Below are 21,564 nucleotides of genomic sequence, written 5' to 3'. Positions count from 1 at the left end.
CTTGTGTCATCGCAACCTCATGAGGTTGAGCACCTGCATAGAAATCTTTGCTCCTCAAGAGGCAGACTGAGGAGGCCACTCCCTTCGAAGGTTTTGGCGTCGTCCGCCTCGCGAGGGTCTTGACTTGTTGGTGTTGTAGATGGGTCATACCAGGCTTTCGATGGAGCCACGCTGTGGGCCGCAGGCAGAAAAGTCTTGGTACCCTGGTTTCCAGAGCACCGACAGAATGTGTGCCCAACATCTCACATGAAAAATCCACTCCATCAAAGAGCAAGTTGTGGTCCTTATTAACAAATAATTGAACTGCCTTTGTATCGTTCGGTGCATTGTCGAATGTCAGGGTAAGTAATTTTCGTTTGATACCCCATTCTACCAGGCACGTGCTAAGAGTCCCGATGGCTACATTTGTACGTGGATACTTCATGAGCTTCAAAGATATAACCTTCTTTTTCAAGATGAAGCTGGCATCAATATAGTGAGTAGTGATACATATCTGAGGTGAGGCATGGCATACACGAGAATAGAGACCCTGCAATTTAGTGTGCAACTGTTGCTTCATGTCCTCATGTGTAAGAAGACAATCGTTGCGAATTATTTGACGGCCAAGTACTTTGAAGGTTCGTTGCATTCGTTCCATCCACTCGTCAAAGTAATGGTTCTTAAATTTTCTAAATGGGACCTCAGCATGGATACAGTACTTGGTCATGAGTCTTCGACATCTCCTAGGATCGAAGGCAAAGTCAATATCTAATCGCTTCTTAGGTAGCAAGAAACCTATTCCTATCTACAACTTCAATCTTTGAGCATGACTCGGAAATGTGTTAATAGGCTACTCTTTTCAGATTTTTTTTATTCCTCGTCAGCTTTAGCTTGCGGTACTTGCAGTCAGCCTTAGAAATATCATCTATCATTACCAATTCTGACTCAAAGTGTTCCCACACTTTTGATCTCCTACCAGAAGATGGACTAGTTGAATCACCCGTGCTAGAGCTCTTAGCCAAAGTTGCGAGCATGGAACCCTAGAGTTCTGTTTGGGATGGGGACAAGGGTGGAGAGTTATGTTCAGGCCTCGAGAGAAGGAGAACAGTGGATTTTGACCCATGGTTTCAACCCATTATTCGGTCAATAATGCTACACTTACGCAATGAATTCTATGGAAGAAGTCTACATGCTGATGTGTTGAGCTGTCATTCCCTAATTTTTCTCTACGCCCCCTCCCCCCATGATTTTCATCGGACTAACCAAACAATGCTAGATCTATGAGTAAATTGCAGTCTGTAACCAAGTCTCCATAACAGCATCTCCAATAGCTGCCCAACGCGCGGGGAGCTAAAAATCAGTTTGCGGCGCGTCGTTCGCCTGTTTTGGCGCGGCGGCCAACGCTGGCTTCAGCGGCCGCTGTACAATGCAGCGCGTGCATAAATCTAGCAGGCACACTAAAATGCAGCGCGCGCTATCGCTCAAACAACATATGCGCTCAAAACACAAGCAAAAAGATCAAACACAAACAAAATAAATCAACAAAAATAGTTCGATTTCGTTATTACAAATCAAACAAGTAGTTTATCTTTCAGTACAACAAATAGTTCAACAATACAACATCAAATGCATAAATCATGATGCTCTTTGTCGGCCATTTCATGCCCACCACTTCTCGATGAGATTCTTTTGAAGATCATTATGCGTTCCGGGACGTCAAATCGCATGATAAGAGGCAACAAAACAGGCCACCCTTTCAGCCCTCCGTCGCACTCGCACGAGATGTCCCGAGAGCTCATAGTGAGAGTAGTCTAAATCCTGGCCACGCTCATTCTTGATGATCATGTTGTGCATGATCACACAAGTGTGCATGATGCACCAAAGCATTTTTTGATCCCAAATTCTAGTCGGTCCTCTCATAATAGCAAATTGGGCTTGCAAAATCCCAAAGCTCTCTCCACATCTTTTCTAGCCGCCGCCTGAGCATTGTGGAAATCAAGATTTGTCTTACCTTCCGGGTTTTTCAACGGCTTCACAAATGTTTGCCACTTTGGGTAAATGTCATCCGCAAGATAGTAATCATAGTTGTATGTACGACCATTTGCAACAAAATACACCGGTGGCAGTTCACCATTTGCAATCTTATTCATCAGTGGTGACCGGTTGACAACATTTATGTCATTCAAAGATCCAGACATTTCAAAAAAAGCATGCCAAATCCAAGTCTCTTGATCGGCCACCGATTCAAGGATTATAGTGGAACCCTTTTTTTTACCGTGGAATTGGCCATGTCATGCCTTAGGACAATTCTTCCAACTCCAATGCATGCAATCTATTGAGCCAAGCATACCCGGGAAGCCACAAGCTTTGTTCATCTCCAATAGCCTTGCGACGTCTTCAGCATTGGGAGATCTCAAATACTCCTGGCCAAGCACTTGCACAATTCCGACTGTGAAGCGCTTGACACACATGATGGCTTGACTCTCACCCATGGTCAAGTGATCATCAACTAGATCAGCGGGGATACCGTATGCCAATATACACAGAGCGGTTGTCACCTTGTGAAAGGTGCTATGCCCGAGCTCTCCGGCGACATTCCTCCTTTGCTGAAAAAACCGGTCATGGCTCGCTAGTTTCTCTGCAGTGTGCCTGAACAACTCGGTGCTCGTCCTAAACCGGCACCGGAAGTACGACTCGGGGTACACGGGATTATTCGCAAAATAGTGCCTGATCAATCTGTTGTGGGCATCGATCCTATCCCTCCAAATTTTCTGTCGACCCATAACCGAAACACCGTGCTTCAGTTTTTTATTGATGTGCATAGCTACGATCATTGCAAGATCCTCCTCCTCTTCCAGATCAAATTCTTGTTCAGAAGAATCATATGACGAACTCATCTACAATGTTCAATTTAAACTAAGCTATAAAAACTACAAACAATATGCATCAAATTCATGTAAAAAAAGTGAAGTTGAAGCAATACATACCTTGCGGGCGTTTTGTCAAACACCTTGCGGGCGCCGAGCGGCAGTGGGCGGTCGGGCGCTGTTCGTCGGACACTGCCGCACGCGAGGGCGGCGGTGACTAGAGAGAGACGGAGGAAGCAGCGGCGGCGCGGGGGATAGGCCGGGGAAGCGCCGGAACGGTCGCCGGAAGAAATGGGATGGCGCGGGCGGTGGCAGCACCACGGCTAGATGGGTAAGTGGAGTTGCGAGCGGGACTCAAGTGTGCAGCATGCGGGAGCGGGCGCAGCAAATAAACGGCGCGTGATGGTGTTTTCGCCCGCGCGCTGAGCTGGTTATGCCGCGCGCGGTTTTTGTGCCTCCGCTGGGGCGCCCGGAGCGGTAGCGCGCGTAAAAAGATTAATTTTTTAGCGCGACGCTTATTTAGCGCGTCTGTTGAAGATGCTTTAAGTGTAGCATTATTGCTCTTGAGTCATTTCAATTTTGCAGGTTGAAACCACGGCGTCTCTAAGCCGAAAATTGGTCAACCCGCCCCAGACCACACCGTTTTCCATCATTAAACCGATTAAGCCTATCCACTGACATCAAAAATAAAATCCACACCACTAAACCCGTATCAACTCACGCCGATCCCAGGTTGACCTCAAAGGGTGTATCGTAGAAACTTAGTTTTTCTTTGCGAAAAGTAGATACCTACTCCCTCCGCTCCATTATATAAAAATATTTTTTACACTCTCACCCTCTCATAATAAGAGATAAGAGCGTTTTTGACATGGGACTAATTTTGCATTCGTTCTATCACAAAACTGTGAATCTTTTCATTAAAAATTCTCCACGCTCAAATACCCGGACATTTGCATTTTTAAATGGAATCTGAAGTATTTTGTTGCTCCCGGGTAAAACGACGGCACAAGCCTAACTCCGGGCACGCAGTGCGGCAGGCGGCGCTGCGTAGAGCGACCTGAGCTGGCGGTCGATGAGCTTGCTGTGGTTGAGTGCCACCTGCAGCTCGACATCGTCGGCCCACCACTGCTCCAGCCCGTGCGCTGCCAGGAATTTGCTCGGCCCCTTGGACACCACAAGCATCGTCGCCACCCCCGCTTTGCCACCGCCGTTCCCGCCCCCGCTGTCGACCGCCACGGTCGCCGTCCCGCCCGCTGCGTCGCTGTAGTGGCAGCAGATGTAGTCGTTCGTGTTGATGTACAGGTACGGCAGCCACCTTCCCATCCCCGACTGCGCCAGCGACGCCCTCGCCTCACTTTCACTGTGGCCGTCGCCGCCGCTCGTGTCCACCGCCGGCTGGGAACCCACGTATGGGATCCACGCGCGCGCACGGCCCCACAGCTCGCCGGCCGTCTCGACGAACCCCCTGAGGCTCATGGCCAGCGACACGGACGGCGGGTTAAACACGTGGCACTCCACGAAGACGCGCTCCTTGGCCAGCGCCTTGCCCACCTGCAGCGCGAACCCGGCTCCCAGCGAGTGCCCGCCCACGCAAACGTTGCCGACGCCAAACCTGCGCGCGGCGTCCCGCAGCGCCGCCAGCGCGCCGGCGAAGCGGACGGAGCCCTTGAGGCTGTCCCAGGCCAGGAACCGGAGGTCGTCCACCACGTCGCGGCGGAACGTGGGCGCACGGAGCAGCGTACCGCGCAGCGCCACGACGGCTGCCGGCGCACGGGTGGGGCGGAATGGGATGTAGTCGGACAGCGCGGCCTGGTGGTCCCACTCGAGGACGGCGCCGTAGATGGAGCCGTCGCGCTCGTCGACGAGCACCTGGGCGAGCCTGTACTTGAACGGGCGCCACCACTGCGGCGCGAGGCCGGTGCGCTCGTCGCGCTTCTCCTGCCGGTCCAGCTCCAGCAGGTAAGCCCCCTGGATGAAGCACGCGATCACCATCCGCCGGTAGTTGGAGTTCTTCCTGCATCAACCATCGCAATAAACTTGCAGTAATTCAGGCGAACTGGGCAAGTGTGAGTATAAATGTGCCGAGTATACTGACCAGCTTGAGCTAAGGAGATCTTTCCAGCTGATGGATGACAGGTTGCGGGGGCCGTACACATGAAACTCGAGCGGATTCGCTGCCGCCGTTGCTGCATCGCCGGATTTCTGGTCTGGCATCGCCTTGGCCATTGTTCCCGCGTGAATCAAGAGCACGCACACACAATGGCTCGGACTTGGGATGATATATGTAAAGGTCCGCAAGAATAGTTTTGCTTCAAGTTGAAAAAGAAAAGTGCTACGGGGACTTTTTATCCATGGTCTCTATTCCATCATCGTCTCCAGTCAGGGCAACGGCACCTGATTCTTTCTCATCTCACTTTCGCTTTAGAACCGGTGGATCACATTTACCGAAAAAAGGTTTCCCCCGCTTTGTATTTCAAAGCAACGAACACCATAAACATAGTATTGTTGGGGCGAGAAGCATATCAAGCCCAAAAAAAAAAAAAAGAAATAAATGCCAACAACGGTAGCTCGACAAAGCATGGAGCTCGACAAAGCATGGATGAACCGTCACCGCTGCGCCCTTCGGAGACAAACCACCACCGCCCGAGGCTTCGATCTGCCGTGTACCAAGCGACACCTTCAAGAAGGAATGCGACGCCGACGACGCTGCCGCCCGGACGAGTCCTAGGGTTTCCCCCGGTACGCGGAGGGAAGTGGAGGATGGCTACCACCGACACTCTCCAAGAAGGAATGGTGGCACCCGTCGGTGTCACAGCATCAGAGCCGGCCGAACCGGCAAGGATTTCTCCCGCACACCAACCCCACCGCCCAACCGGAGCCGACCAGCCAAACCACCGCCCAACACCATGCGCCAACGCGGTTGCGCCGCCACCCAAGCTGTCTCACTACGAGCACCAACACGAGGCCAAGAGAACCGGAGAGAAAAGCCAAGCGATAGGAGCGGCAACACCAAGGCTGAGCGGGAGGGAACCACCTCCTCCGCCGTCGTACGAGAGGCGCGCGCCTCCGGCACAGTTGCGGTTGCCGTCCGGACATGGCAGCGGGGCAAACCAGGGCACCCCTGGCCCGGCCAGGCCCGCAACGGGCCCGCTAAGCCCCGCCGGCCATGCTGCAGCAGGATGGCGCCGGCGCCGCCAGCACCACGCCGCTCAGCGCTGTTCCCCCGCCTCCCGGAAGTCTCGCCACGGATCCGCCCCGCCGCTGGCCCGCCCATGCCCAGATGGGGCCCGTAGGGCCCAAATCTGGGTCGAGCGCCACCGCCAGAACCCACCGCAGCGCCACCCCGCCGCCAACGACGTTGCCGCCGTCCAGCCGCCCGCCCGCGCCGCGCCAGGGAACCCCGCCACCACCCGGTCCGTCGCCGCCTAGGAGCACCCCCCGGTGCAGCTCCGCCCCGCGCCGGAGAGCCACCGGGAGGGGAAGGTCAGGGGGGCACCGCCACCAACAACCCTGGGGCCAGGGCGGCCGCGGGCGCCAGCGACGGCGGCAGGAGGAAGGGAAGAGGAGGGGACTGGAGGAGGGAGGCGGCGATGCGCGGCCGGTCGCCCGCGGGGGCGACTCGTTCGCGAGAGCTCGAGGGGGTTTTGAACACCTGATTAATCAGGTGAAATCATGGATCACATTTAGAGACGAGCGCACACGATTCCCCAACATTGCCATGACATGCGCCAGTACAACAGGGGCGGACCCAGAAAAAAACTTGAGAGGGGGCAAGAATGTATGGCGATATACCAACAAAATAAGCACCCATATGAACTACCACATATACCGCTATCATACAATGCAACGTCCTCTGCCTCGTTGTACCCCAACCAATTACCACGTACTGATCATGCTAATCGCCATTAAAATGTGGATTGATCTTCCAAATCATCCTCTGTTGGAAAAGGCAGTGCCTAGGAGGCGCTTAGGCACGCCTAGACGCTAGGCAATGGCCAAACGCCTCGCCTTGGGCATAAATGGAGGTCTAGGCAGGGCAAGCAAGGAATTTCCTACCCAAACAAGAAATCATGCCACATACTGCACTGATATGACAAACTGGTTATATTCCAATGGCAGTAGACGGCAATTAACTTATTTATACTCCCTAAACTAATATCAACATCCATATAATAATCACAAATACACTAAAAGTAAAAACTATATTACCGCCTAGGCCGTGCCTAGGGCGCTTAGGCACCGCCTAGGCACTAGGCGAAGGCCAACCGCCTCGCTTACGCCTACCGCTTTTTCCAACCTTGAAACCATCATTGGTTTAGACGTTATAGGATGAGGCTCGCGAGTGGCCACCCCCTACATCAAGTATTTTCTTCTTATATCATCATGCTGATCGGGATTATAATATGCAATCCTTTTCCTTTTAAACGGAACTCTAGAAAGATTGTTTTTTAGAGAAAAGGCATACCCAAATTTATAAATAAGGCAACTCTAGAAAGATCGTTCAAATCAACTAATCCATGTATCTTGGTAGTTGTTAGTTTTTGAAAGAAAGAAAAAACCCACTATGGCTGTGCCAAAAAGTGAAATGTTAAATGAATTCCTAAAATTACCACACATCATACATGAAGTTGAATCGTCTTAGAGACTAGGAAATATTAATAGATCATCCCAATTGAATTGCAGTTGCTCTGGCTATTCACCCCAATCAGTAAATTATACATATGAATTGGTGAGGCTAACATGATTTCTAGGATAGATATCGCCCAAACAAAAAAAATGAAAAGAGAAGAACCTACATGACGTATACGGCTTACCTTGATGTCAATTAAAATTAGGGAATTGCATATTCAGGATTTAGAGATGGAAGATGTGCTGCGGCGCCTTCATGCAAGACCAGGAAGGATGAAGGACGGCAAGTCGGCAATTATCGGTGGCAAGCTGACGACCGCGTGAGCGGCGAGGTGGGCAGCAGCCAGTGCTTCCGACTCCTGCGTGGCGGCAGCGTGCGTGTGTATACAATTTAGGGATGCCATGAGTCAAATAGGTCAATGAAAATCTGCGATCGAGAAGGCAATGTGTGAAACGTGCACAAGCTGTGGGCTGTAGCAATTCTTACTCTTTGGTGGGCTGATTCCTCAGAGTTTAGTTAGATTCCATGGGCTCCTAAAAATACACGAGAAAATGGGCTGAGTGGGGCAGGGTACTGTCCCAAGTGGGGGCAGACAAGTATACGCACGATCAAGTATACGTGGATGAGAAAATCGGGTGGGGGCAGGTGCCCCCACAACCTCTAACGTGCGTCTGCCCCTGCAGTACAATGTTCGCCAAACTGAATTTGGGGATCTTATTTTCAGCCCTCTACTTTGGCCATCAAGTCCCAATTTCATGTTTGTATTCTAAAATGGTTTATTTTCATCTGCATTCCCAAAACCGTCAAATTATCAATACCAGGATAAGTGGAAGCCAAGTACTAGCCACATTTTATTTTATTTTGGAAACTAGGCAAAAGATTTGTCATTTTCATTGCTTTTTTATTGAGGGGGATTTGCCATTTTCACTGAATAAAGAGTTTTAGAGGTTCAGACCAGATTTCAAAAGGACAAAGGCCACATACAATACATCACTCTCACGGCATCATGTTACATAAATGTTTAGCACCGAGAAGGCACCACAACGTCGCTTCTTCTTTGATTCTCGCGACGAAAACACCAACATGCACCATAATGTTATGGAATACCCTAGCATTCCCCTCTTTCCAGATTTCTCATGAGATGATTAGCATAAGAGAGGTTAGCGGCCTTCGCGATTGCGTCATCCTAGACGCGATAGTGCTCCACCAAATCTTCACATAGTCGACGATGGCTCAATCGTGAGGATGGACATCATGGAAACCTAGCCACACTTTGATCATGCCCCAAACTCTAATCACGTAGCGACATTTAAAAAGAAGATGAGTCGTCGATTCCTGAACTTGCTTACAAAGGGGGCAGATGTTGCAATTAGGCCATCCCTTTTTTTTGTAACCGATGAGCATCAAAATCCTATTATTGATGACGAGCCAAGCGAAGAACTTGCACTTAGGGGAGTCCAGATCCTCTAAACATTCCTACTCATATCCGAGTCGACTAAACAAATAAATTGCACATTGTAGTCCGTAGAGCAGTGGTCGTCTTTGGTGAGCTTCCAAGAGATAGTATCGGTCATGTCGGGTTTGAGGTGCAGTGAGGGAGCTTCTCCCGGAAAGTAACAAATTAGTTAAGATGGTCAATCGTGATGCTCTCAGTGGTCTTCACCTGGGGGACCCAAAAATTGTTGAAAAGTGCTTTCTGAACCGAACAATTCTTCCTTTTGGATAGATCATAAACTTTTTGGACCGATGTCCTTCGGCCACAACCATCGAACCAAGCCGATTCCTAGAAAGTGAAGAGAAGACCATCGCCCACCACAACCCTTGTGGCCGCCGCAAAGATGTCTCGGTCGTGTAGGTCGCAAGGGTTTCCCAAACCAACCCAAGGTTTGACAGGGGTGACACTCTCCCCAAAGCCAATGAATGTGAAGGGCAGAAGCGGACTATTTCAGATTGAGGACAGCAAGGTCACTGTGAAGTTTTGATTTGCTCACTTGATCACAATTAACCTTGCATTTTCCTTCACTGACCTTGTCACATCTAGCCCACCGAGAAGCCCGTCGAAGTGCGTCGATCTTATTCATAACCTCAACGAAAGGTTAAGCGCCGTCATATAATAAATGGCAACGACATAAATAAAACATTGTATTTGATGTCTCGGTTGTGCACGCCGCAAGGGTTCCCAAGCCAACCCTAGGTTTGACATTGGTGAGCCGCTCTCCCCAAAGCCAACAAATGCAGAGGGCAGAAGAGAACTATTTCAGATCGAGGACAACAAGGCCACCGTGAAGTTCTGATTTGCACACTTGATCCCAATTAACCTTGCATTTTCCTTTAGTGACCTTTTCATATCCATCTCACCGAAAAGCCCGTCGAAAGAGCGTTGATCTTATTTATAACCTCAACCCGAAGGTTAAGCGCCATCATATAGTAGATGGCAATGTCATAAATAAAACTTTGCATTTGATAGTATTTGATTTTTTTTAAGAACGAAACTGCACCCAGAATACAAAATTTGAACGAACAAAACTGTATTAAAAATGAAAAACGACTCAAGGCCACCGTGGAGTTCTGATTTGCACACTTGATCCCAATTAACCTTGCGTTTTCCTTCAGTGACCTTTTTACATCCAGCTCACCGAAAAGGCCATTGAAAGAGTGACGATCTTATTTATAACCTTAACCCGAAGGTTAAGCGCCATCATATAGTAGATTGCAATGTCATAAATAAAACTTTGTATTTGATAGTATTTGAATTTTTTTATGAATGAAACTGCACCCAAAATACAAAAATAGAACGAACAAAACTGTATAAAAAAAAGAAACAGTTTTACTAATTTTCAGACGTCTGTTTTTAATTTGGCTTTAGGCCGTTTTTGTGGCCGTCGGATGCACAGAATCTTGGCGCTGCTCGGTCAGTCTTATGTGGCGCGTACCGGGCCTTTTCAGTTCTTGTTTGGGCTAATATGGACTGGGCACGGGGCCGTCTGTACCCGGATCCGCTTTCTGGCCGTCGGCGAACAGCGGCGAGGGGCTGGCAGGAGGCTGGCGAGAGGTCATGGAGAGCGGGAAGGTGCCGGCGGGCAGCCCTAGGAAGAGGGAGTCTAGATGCCGCGGAGTAGCAGGAGGAAGGAGAGGGAGAGTGGTACCGAGAGGAGGCTGATGGCGTTTTCCCGTCAATCCCGGCGTTCGCCGGTGAGGTCGGAATCAGTCGTCGGCGCCGGTCGGGTGGGAGGCACGGATTGTTTTTTTCCCCACTCCGCACCTCTCATGTGAGTAATTTCTCTGTCAGTTTTTGTGCTCATTTCCGTGTATCTGTTAGTGGCGCTCCCTCGGATCCTTTTTGGTTGTGTGGGATTAATCGTGCTTGCACTAATTTCATGAGATATCTCAGCATCGTCTCGATTCTTAGATCATTGGATCCATGGAGCTCGATTTTCCGCCCACGAATTTCTGGGGCTGTGCGTTCAGCTATGTTTCCCCCTTTTTCAGATTATGTGTTATGTGGGGGGTACTCGTTTATCAGTAATTTGTGTGTACTGGCGATCCATATTTTGGAAGGGAATCTAGTGCATTTTTTCTGTAGGTGTGTAAGTGTTAGATTCACTTCGTAGGGGGTCAGGATTTGGTGTTTATGTGCGGCCGACCAAGCAATTTCATGCCATAGCACAGGAATGCAGAATGTGTTAATTCTACTTTTGTGGGTCAGGATTAGTGTTCTGATTCATGAGTTGCTCATGAAGCAGAAGCACTCAAATTTGCGGTCACCGGTCAGCCCACTGTGCTATGGCCCCGGGTGTTAATTCCAAGCCATTCGGATGCAATAACATGCCTAGTCTTGAGTTTGTGGATGTGTAGGCTGATGATTAGTTGATGGCATCTGGGAGCAAAAATGTGAGGTGCTTTGTTGGAGTAACAACAGCATCGAGGGGGATATTCCTGTTGCTTGTGGTCTCATTGATTTCCTGCTTTTTTTTGGTCAAGCAGAGTTAATCCTACATCTGTTAGTTGGCAAGGAGGCACTAGTTAGTGGGTTTTGTAAAAAAAAATCCCGTGGATTGGTGTCTGTTTTTTTAAGGAATCTGGGCAATATCTTCTACAAGAGTGCTTTTCTAACTCTTTTTTTCTGGTGCTTTAAGTTAATTTTAAGAGAACATATTCTCTAGACTGGCATGTTTGTTGATGTGTTGTGATCATCTTTTCGTCTCCTATGTCCACTAGCTAGTGTTTGTCTGCGGCTGGGCTAGCAATTTCATGCCATAGTATAGGACAGCATTGCTAGCAAATGCGGTGAATCTGTGTGTTCCGTGCCCTTTTTATGAAAGTCATTTTTGCTGATTTGCCAAATTTCTGTATCTGTTCCAGGATTTTTTGTGGCTGTACGTACTTGATGAATGGCACTTTTAATCTTTTGTAGGTTCAGAGAAGTAATTTTCAACTGATCCATTTCATTTTGTGTTGGGCCTGCCAAACAGTGCTGCTTTAGTGACACAAGACAAGGAGTGTAGAAGGAATTTCATTGTGTCTCGTTTCAGGTTGACTGAGATGGCAAGCATAACTTTCTTTGGAGACACGCTCACATATTTCATTTCCTCTCCCTATTTTTTCATTTCCTCTCATTTCTCTCTCCGACGAACTCTTCCTCTCCTTCACCAACATCTCCTCCCTTTCTCGGGAGGAAGAAGTAGGGGATTTCCTAGGCGTATGTGGTTCCACAGGTAGTGTATGTGGTTCCTCTTTTTCAGTTAGTCCTCTCGATTCCTTCAGATTCATTTTGTATGTATTTTCCTAAAGTTTTTATGTTTTAGATCTTAGTTCTCTGCTAGATGTATTTGATTTTCGATTTTTAGTTCATTTTCTTAGTATTTTGGCATCAATTTTTCTCATATTTAGGGATTTTCTTCTGTTTATTCTGGTAGATCTACTCACCCTAGTTCAGTTTTCATATATAGTAAATTTCCTCTGTTATTTCTGTTATTAATACCAGTTTTTGTATAGGTGTTTGATTCATCGTTTAGGTTTGTGAAAAAAGAATAACAGTTTAGTCATCTTCTACTGGAGAATATTCAGTCTCTCTTTTATGTTTTCAGTCTGTTTCATTTACTTGGTTCATGGTTCATTCCATCAGTTTCAGAGTTATTTTTGCAAGTAGTTTCAGAGTTATGTGTCATTTCTACAGTCTTCAGTCTTTGTTTTCAGTTCCTAGTCTTCAGAGCTAGTTATAAGTACCCCTCTAAGGATCAATATCTTTCAGTTATTAGTCGTCAATAACCCTAAGGATCGGCACCCATGTATCAGTTATCAATCTTTATTCTTTTTCTGTATTTATTGGTTCAGTACATGTCCGTAGTTATTCAGTTTTCAGTCGTGTAGTTATTTTTGTAAGTCTTTTATGTTGTGATTAACTTTGGTCATTGTTTAGATTTTCTTCAGATTATTGTAATATTTTCTTTCATTTTTCATTCAGTCATTAGCTCTTCAGTTCAATTAACAATTTCAGTGAATCTTCAGTTTAGTTCAGTCTACAATTTCAGTCATATTCCGTTAAATTTTTTCAGTCATATTCAGTTTCTCTCTATTCTTCAGTTCTCCAATTAGCTTGCGTTCAGTTATGTGTAGTGTGTGCTTCAATCAGTGAAGAAATTCATCCTCAGTTTTCTGTAGGCGTGTTTCATTTTGTCCTATGTTGTCAGTCTTTCATTCTATCGTTAATCTTTTTTTCATTAGGTTGCCTTCAATTTCAGGTTTCTCTGTTACCCATTGTTATTCAATCTTGTCCTTTTCAGTCAATGTCTTCAGTTAATTCTATCATTAGTCTTTTTTTTTCAGTGTTTCATTTTGAGTGAATTTTTCTTCCAGTGCAAATTATTTTAGTCTTGTCCTATAATATTTTCAGTCATCTTCGTAGTGGATTGTTCTTCAGTAATCTATTTCTTTCTTCAGTCTTCAGTTCAAGTGTGGCAACCATGCATTAGCTTCTTATTCAGATCACTAGTTATCACTATAGATCAGGGTGTGTGTGGGCAGTCTTTCAGTTTTCAGGTTATTAGAACTACTTCTCAGGAGAAGCATTTAGCTCATCGCGGTTCAGTTATGACTCTGCGGACCCTGTGTTTTTGCTCACTGTGTCACTTCTGTTTATCTCCTAGATTTTTTTTCAGTGCTTACTTCTTGATAATTATTGTGTGGAGTCGCCAGGTTGGCTGTAGGAGCATCTACTTCTCACAGTTCAGTTTTGGCAGTTTAGTCATTTATCTTTTTTAGTTTCCGTTTAATTAAAGGAATATAGGTACCATATTCGGCTCAAGTTCAGTGTTTTTTTAGTTTTTGGGTTATGATACCATATTCGGTTCAAGTTTAGTGGGAATATGATACATTTCAAGGTAGTTTTCTGTCTCCAGATTGCGGCGGATGGTCTGGCTGGCATACATCTGGAAATAGGGAGGATCACCACTCATGTGTACAAGACTTGCATGGACAGTCGAGTTGAATTTAAAGTGGAGTTGAAGGAGTTTCTGTTTGAGAAGGACCTTAGTGTTGGCGATGGTGTACTAATCACCATCAGGCGAAACACATTTTGAGGAGTTCAAATTGATCATGATCATCAAGAGTTGCTACAGTTTAGTCAGGAGGCTGTGCGCATTCATATTTTTTATTGTTACAGTCGATTGAACAATATGTAATCCAGTGATGTTTTGTTATTTATTTAGCTTTTAAAGCTACATGAATCAGTATTTCGTCAGTTGAACCTTCTGTTTTTTTTACGAATCAGTATCTCAGATAATTTTTCTTTGTTATTTCGCTTTTTGAAATGGCATGACCCTTTTTTCCCTCCAACTAAAGTAGGGTGATAATCTCATTTTGGCATTGCTGATTTTTTTTCCTTTTTTTAGTATTTCATGTTTTTATCTGGTGGTCAGTTTTGAAGTCATGTTTTCACCTACTGCTTTTTGTAGATGTAGTTTTCAGCCATTTGTCCCTTCAGCTTTTTGTGCCCTCAGTACCTTAGTCAGTCTGCACTTACTGATCTTCTGTAGAGCTAATTTCCTCAAGGTCAGTTCATTTTTGGTTTTTTACCTGATGTGGCAATTTATGATATGTCTTCTTTTTTGTATAGGAATGCCAGCAACAACTATGGTATCTCTCTCTTTTCCAAGTGTCTTTTTTTTGTAGATGTAGTTTTCAGCCATTTGTCCCTTCAGCTTTTTGTGCCCTCAGTACCTTAGTCAGTCTGCACTTACTGATCTTCTGTAGAGCTAATTTCCTCAAGGTCAGTTCATTTTTGGTTTTTTACCTGATGTGGCAATTTATGATATGTCTTCTTTTTTGTATAGGAATGCCAGCAACAACTATGGTATCTCTCTCTTTTCCAAGTGTCTTTTTTTTTGCATGAATCATAAGGTAAGATTCCTTTTTCTCTTTTTTTTTTACTGAATTTGGAACCGTATCTGAGTGGTTCAACCATGGGGAGCTGTCGTGAGCTGATGCCCAGCTGCTTGGTTTGGCGAGCTACACAACTTTCTTGGTGGATTGCGTTTTTGCCTGTTTTTTTTGGGTCCGTGAACTATATCTGCAAACCCGGCCCATTAGAAGGTCGAGAGGGGGGGGAAGGGGAATTCGACCTGAAAGTGAAACGAAAACAATCGCTTTCCTTTCATTCGAGAGTTGGGCTGAAAAAACAAATGACGCCACATGTCATCAAATGACTGGACTAAAAAACAACCTAAACCACTTTGAAAAACAGACGTATGATAGTTAGACACTCCCAAAAGAAAAACGAAACTGCATCCGAAATACCAAAATGGAACGAACAAAACTGTATTAAACAAAGAGCTAATTTCCTCAAGGTCAGTTCATTTTTGGTTTTTTACCTGATGTGGCAATTTATGATATGTCTTCTTTTTTGTATAGGAATGCCAGCAACAACTATGGTATCTCTCTCTTTTCCAAGTGTCTTTTTTTTGCATGAATCATAAGGTAAGATTCCTTTTTCTCTTCTTTTTTTTTACTGAATTTGGAACCGTATCTGAGTGGTTCAACCATGGGGAGCTGTCGTGAGCTGATGCCCAGCTGCTTGGTTTGGCGAGCTACACAACTTTCTTGGTGGATTGCGTTTTTGCCTGTTTTTTTTGGGTCCGTGAACTATATCTGCAAACCCGGCCCATTAGAAGGTCGAGAGGGGGGGAAGGGGAATTCGACCTGAAAGTGAAACGAAAACAATCGCTTTCCTTTCATTCGAGAGTTGGGCTGAAAAAACAAATGACGCCACATGTCATCAAATGACTGGACTAAAAAACAACCTAAACCACTTTGAAAAACAGACGTATGATAGTTAGACACTCCCAAAAGAAAAACGAAACTGCATCCGAAATACCAAAATGGAACGAACAAAACTGTATTAAACAAAGAGCTAATTTCCTCAAGGTCAGTTCATTTTTGGTTTTTTACCTGATGTGGCAATTTATGATATGTCTTCTTTTTTGTATAGGAATGCCAGCAACAACTATGGTATCTCTCTCTTTTCCAAGTGTCTTTTTTTTGCATGAATCATAAGGTAAGATTCCTTTTTCTCTTCTTTTTTTACTGAATTTGGAACCGTATCTGAGTGGTTCAACCATGGGGAGCTGTCGTGAGCTGATGCCCAGCTGCTTGGTTTGGCGAGCTACACAACTTTCTTGGTGGATTGCGTTTTTGCCTGTTTTTTTTGGGTCCGTGAACTATATCTGCAAACCCGGCCCATTAGAAGGTCGAGAGGGGGGAAAGGGGAATTCGACCTGAAAGTGAAACGAAAACAATCGCTTTCCTTTCATTCGAGAGTTGGGCTGAAAAAACAAATGACGCCACATGTCATCAAATGACTGGACTAAAAAACAACCTAAACCACTTTGAAAAACAGACGTATGATAGTTAGACACTCCCAAAAGAAAAACGAAACTGCATCCGAAATACCAAAATGGAACGAACAAAACTGTATTAAACAAAGAGCTAATTTCCTCAAGGTCAGTTCATTTTTGGTTTTTTACCTGATGTGGCAATTTATGATATGTCTTCTTTTTTGTATAGGAATGCCAGCAACAACTATGGTATCTCTCTCTTTTCCAAGTGTCTTTTTTTTGCATGAATCATAAGGTAAGATTCCTTTTTCTCTTCTTTTTTTTTACTGAATTTGGAACCGTATCTGAGTGGTTCAACCATGGGGAGCTGTCGTGAGCTGATGCCCAGCTGCTTGGTTTGGCGAGCTACACAACTTTCTTGGTGGATTGCGTTTTTGCCTGTTTTTTTTTGGGTCCGTGAACTATATCTGCAAACCCGGCCCATTAGAAGGTCGAGAGGGGGGGAAGGGGAATTCGACCTGAAAGTGAAACGAAAACAATCACTTTGCTTTCATTCGAGAGTTGGGCTGAAAAAACAAATGAAGCCACATGTCATCAAATGACTGGACTAAAAAACAACCTAAACCACTTTGAAAAACAGACGTATTGATAGTTAGACACTCCCAAAAGAAAAACGAAACTGCATCCGAAATACCAAAATGGAACGAACAAAACTGTATTAAACAAAGAAAAACGACTCCGCTGGGGATCGAACCCAGAATCTCTGGTTTCGTACACCAGCGCCTTATCCATTGGGCCACGGAGTCGTTATTAACATTTTCACACTCATAGTACTTTTACTTTAGTTGTCAACCAGTAGGATATTGTCATATAAAAAAACAAGTTTACTGTTCAATTAATGTGTACGAGAGCCCGACTTATGATTAAGATTTACAGCTATTGAAATGTCACTCGGAAACAGTAAACGTACTGCCCATAACACACTGGTTCGGCCGTTCCGGTGAATAGCGCCAATATGAGACTGAAGTGAGTCATTGTAACACTGACGTTACATTTCGGTGTATAGAATTCCAGCCATCTATAGATAATAGAATTCATACAATGTTCAGGCATGTAATATACAATTGAATGATTCATCCAGTTAACTTGTGGCATCAACAGAACCCAATGTTCACTTCTACTCTGATTCTTCAGACAATTCACCGTTCATCTACATGAAGTAGGATAAAAAATGATCAGATGAACGAAAAATAGGATAAAATATGCACATACATGTACAACAGACACCTTTTTCTTGTTATATTGAGCCATCGCCTTCTCAAACTCAGCACGCCTCTCGGTAGCTAGATCATAATACTTCACCTTTTCCTGGTGCAATGAACAAGGTGAAAATGTTAACATCAGCAGGATATGAAGCATAATGTATTGTCTAGCAGTTTTGGCAACATATTTTCCTTTTGTAAGCATAAATTTGAATAGATCTTTTACAGTTAGAAGACGGTTTAGGGCATGTACAATGGTTCTATCTTTGCAATGCCACGTAGGATAAATGATGAGGTGGGGGAGAGAGAAATCATAAGAAGGCAAGAGATGATCTCTTAGGGCATGTACAATGGTGCTATCTTAGGAGTGCCACGTAGGATAAATGATGATGTGGAGGAGAGAGAACTAATAAGAAAAGGTTTGTCTTCTCTTATTTAAGAGAAGACAAGAGATGATCTCTTAGCACAGTTTGTCTCACCATGTTTTAAGGAATGACAAGTTATTGAAGATAAGGCTAAGATATAACCCATTGTAGACATATTTTTTTGTCATCTCTAAAATACATGCAAGACTTAAGATAAGACCGCCTCATCAACCATTGTACATGCCCTTAGCACAATATGTCTCACCACGTTTTTAGGAATAACTAGTTATTGAAGATAAGGCTAAGAGATGACCCATTGTAGACATGTTTTTTTGTCATCTCTAAATTACATGCAAGGTTTAAGATAAGACTACCTTATCGACCATTGTACATGCCTTATAATTCTACCAAAATTATGTAATGTGGTCTTACACAAGTCAACGAGAAGACATAACTGCTAAATAATTATGTGTCAAATTACATTTCCTAAATGAGAAATTTCACAATAATATGATCGGTATTAGCAAAGATAGGTCATTACCATCATCAATGTTAAGTGGATTCATATGTGTAGAACTGGCTACAGGTAGGGACTTCAAATTTTTTAAGTGTAGCCAGCTAAATAGAAACGATAAACCTACTAATCAAATTGTAAACCATAGTAAATGTGCAATAGTGTACCATCATCAATAGGAATCTTAGCTTACATCCTACAAAATCAATTTTGAGTATACAGGTCATGAAACTTCCACTCTTAAACCTACAACCATTGTCAGTGCATCCCTTCAGCTGTTTCTCTGGATTGGGAATTTGGGATAAGCAATGAAATTGATCTAGCTACTAGGCACATCGACAAGGTACAAGGGGCAGGCAGAAAAGGACGTTGTGAGTGTACCATAGTGTACCATCATCAATAGGAATCTTAGCTTACATCCTACAAAATCAATTTTGAGTATACAGGTCATGAAACTTCCACTCTTAAACCTACAACCATTGTCAGTGCATCCCTTCAGCTGTTTCTCTGGATTGGGATAAGCAATGAAATTGATCTAGCTACTAGGCACATCGACAAGGTACAAGGGGCAGGCAGAAAAGGACGTTGTGAAATTTCAATCTTGCTGAATAAAATATCAAGGCAAGGTCTTGCATTTCATGATTTGAGAAAGAAGCTTCTATTGATTTCCCATAACAAAACAGAAATAAGTGAATCATCAAAGAAACCAAACTACATTTCCGCTTCATATATTGCTATCAACCATATTATACTACCAGGCAGCAAGATGGTGTGGTGACTAGCTACCTAACAGACATCATCAGGCTATCGGAGGGAAAATACCAACCTCAAATGCCATTTTATTCCATTTCTCGCCGCATGCCTTCCCTACCTGCAGTGAAAGGTATATTACATTACACGACTAAGAAGGCCAACTTAAAGCTTCAAATTTAAATGATGGAAACATGGAAACTTACATCCTGCATTGCTTTTACACTTGGATTTTCTACCTGAAACGTTTTCCGGAAATCCTCCCTTCAAGAGAATATAACAGCTTCAGTAAAATTGGTTCAGTGCAAGAGATGAAACATCTTAACCAGGGCAGTGAAATGATCATATAAATGTAGAGAACATTAAGGCCCCATTTGGAACACAGTATTCTTTCTTGATCCCCACGGAAATGAACTGGGTTCTTGTGAAGAAAAACCTACGTTTGCCTACAGATATTTCTAATTAGACGATTAATTAAACAATTATAATACAAAAACGTGGAACATAAGGAGTGCTATGAAATCAGACATGTAGTGAGGCATGCAATCTGTGATCGCACCAAGACCGAGATAGGTGTTTGGCAACACAAATCGCATCAACTATTCAAATGTTGCTGGATACCACAGCATGTTTGCATTATTTATTGAACGCTGCTATGAGTACGTCACATCCATGTACGATTTATGTCCGATGCACTCCAGCCACCGTCCGACGCAGTCTTCCAGCATTGTTAAACCAATTGATCTCCGTGTCGGATGCAAATGTATATTCAAGATCGTATTTACAGCAGTTTTGTTATTTATTTGATCATTTTAGCCTGGTGCCCTGGTTAACAGTTTACGATGGACAGAGGAATATTGTTTATCCCCGCAATCATTATGTTCATGATAGATCAATGTTCAACACCAGGACAGCAGAAAGGAAGTTTGGTATTTGTGTTACACCTAAAGCCATGTGAAGAACCCAAAGGAAAATCAATCAGTATATTGAACAATGATGACTGGATGAAGCAGAAAACATTTATATGGTGCAGCGACAATGTCCTATACTCCTATTGCAGTTAATCTTTTCTTGCGAGGATCAGCTATTCTTTAGTTGCGAGGAGCAGTTATTCTTTGTCAGTACTTGAAGCATTTTGGAACATCAACATTCGGATAAGTCAACAGCACATAGTACATTTTTGTTTATACATTAGTGATTAACCATTTCCGGTGCTACTCTGAACCGAGCACGATAAGCCAATAACTTCAGCGAGTCCATTATGCCAATCAGATAAGAAATAAAGGTGCTGCATATCGCGCATTGTGTAGTATGAACACTTTGTTAATGACATAGCAGAATCCGATGGTCTCTCAGTTGTGAACTTGGGATCGAAAAATAAACTGCCTCTAGCCTATGAAAAGGGATGGTTCAGGCCACGGTTATCACTTATCACTTACTTGGAGGCTTGGAGCAAGATACGAAAACAAAAGCAAACAGTTCCCATTGACAGTAAACATAGGTTTAAACATGGCTGCACAACTATTTTGTAGAAGGAAAAGGAGAACACAGGTTGCACAGGCTACAACAGCGCGCGGAGCCATCGACTAGAGAGCAAGCAAATGTACCCCCGAGAGGCCGAGACTGAGATAAACATCTTGAGAAGACCACCATATTGCCAGGGCAGCACTAAGGCGCGCATCGATTCGAAGTTTCGCAACAGAACTCCGGGCAATCCCTAAAGCTGAAATATCCTAACTAGTGCGAGCGAGCAAACCAGCCGAGAAGCCGGAGAAACCCCTAATACCGCATCCCAATTGCTTCTCAACAGAGCAGTCGCCAGTTAGTGGAGAAGAGATCAACTACAGAAGAATAATTGGACATACATGAAATAGAAGAAGGCGGTGGGGGGCTTCTTGGGGCGTCGGAGGTCGCCGAGGGCCCCCTTCTTCCGCGTCTCCGGCCTCGGCTTCGGCTTCGGCCTCGGCCTCGCGCGGGGGCTCTCCACGGGGGGCAGCCGCACCGTATTGAGTGGCTTCGGGGTGGTCTGCGACCTCGTCTTCATCCCGCACTTTTCTCGGGCTCGCCGAGCGTACAGAGGCGTAGGTCGGCTTGCGGGAGGAGGAAGAAGAAAGAAGCAGAGAAGCGCAGCGCAGAGGAGGAGACTCCGGATCACCTGCCTTCTGGCTGGGCTCCCCGGTTTGCATGGGCCAGGGGAAGGCACGGCCCAACAAGGATTGCTGGCCCGCCCGCTCCTCCTAATTAATTGAGTCGGTCTGTTTTGCTCCGTGCAGGGGGGTTGTGTTAGTTTTGTACCACATTGGTTGCGGGGGAAAGAGCGCGAGGGGTGGCCGGGTATAAGATGGGGCGATGGGCGGACGGGAGAA

General features: G+C 45.0%; 2 protein-coding genes, 1 long non-coding RNA gene and 1 other non-coding gene across 4 annotated transcripts; 1 reads left to right on the top strand and 3 right to left on the bottom strand.

Moving 5' to 3' along the window:
- Positions 1–3,204: 3,204 nt before the first annotated feature.
- LOC123065508 (GDSL esterase/lipase At4g10955) lies at positions 3,205–5,218 on the bottom strand. The gene is made up of 2 exons (XM_044488770.1): positions 4,942–5,218; positions 3,205–4,860 (listed from the first exon to the last, which is right to left on the bottom strand). The coding sequence occupies exons 1-2, from the start codon at positions 5,070–5,072 to the stop codon at positions 3,858–3,860; spliced, it is 1,134 nt and encodes a 377-aa protein (XP_044344705.1). The 5' UTR covers positions 5,073–5,218; the 3' UTR covers positions 3,205–3,857.
- Positions 5,219–10,408: 5,190 nt separating this feature from the next.
- LOC123070300 (uncharacterized) lies at positions 10,409–14,197 on the top strand. The gene is made up of 2 exons (XR_006433595.1): positions 10,409–10,745; positions 11,891–14,197. It is a non-coding gene; the product is annotated as an uncharacterized lncRNA (long non-coding RNA).
- A 2,843-nt stretch (positions 14,198–17,040) lies between these two features.
- Positions 17,041–17,113, bottom strand: TRNAR-ACG (transfer RNA arginine (anticodon ACG)). The gene has a single exon. It is a non-coding gene; the product is annotated as a tRNA-Arg (tRNA).
- A 114-nt stretch (positions 17,114–17,227) lies between these two features.
- Positions 17,228–21,447, bottom strand: LOC123070299 (high mobility group B protein 14). The gene is made up of 5 exons (XM_044493437.1): positions 21,064–21,447; positions 19,405–19,462; positions 19,275–19,319; positions 17,595–17,675; positions 17,228–17,517 (listed from the first exon to the last, which is right to left on the bottom strand). Exons 1-5 carry the CDS (start codon positions 21,240–21,242, stop codon positions 17,485–17,487), a joined length of 396 nt encoding a protein of 131 aa, XP_044349372.1. The 5' UTR covers positions 21,243–21,447; the 3' UTR covers positions 17,228–17,484.
- Positions 21,448–21,564: the final 117 nt, after the last annotated feature.

The sequence above is a fragment of the Triticum aestivum genome, chromosome 3B, assembly GCF_018294505.1.
Source record: "Triticum aestivum cultivar Chinese Spring chromosome 3B, IWGSC CS RefSeq v2.1, whole genome shotgun sequence".
NCBI lineage: Eukaryota > Viridiplantae > Streptophyta > Magnoliopsida > Poales > Poaceae > Triticum > Triticum aestivum.
This window is presented reverse-complemented; position numbering and strand designations above follow the sequence as displayed.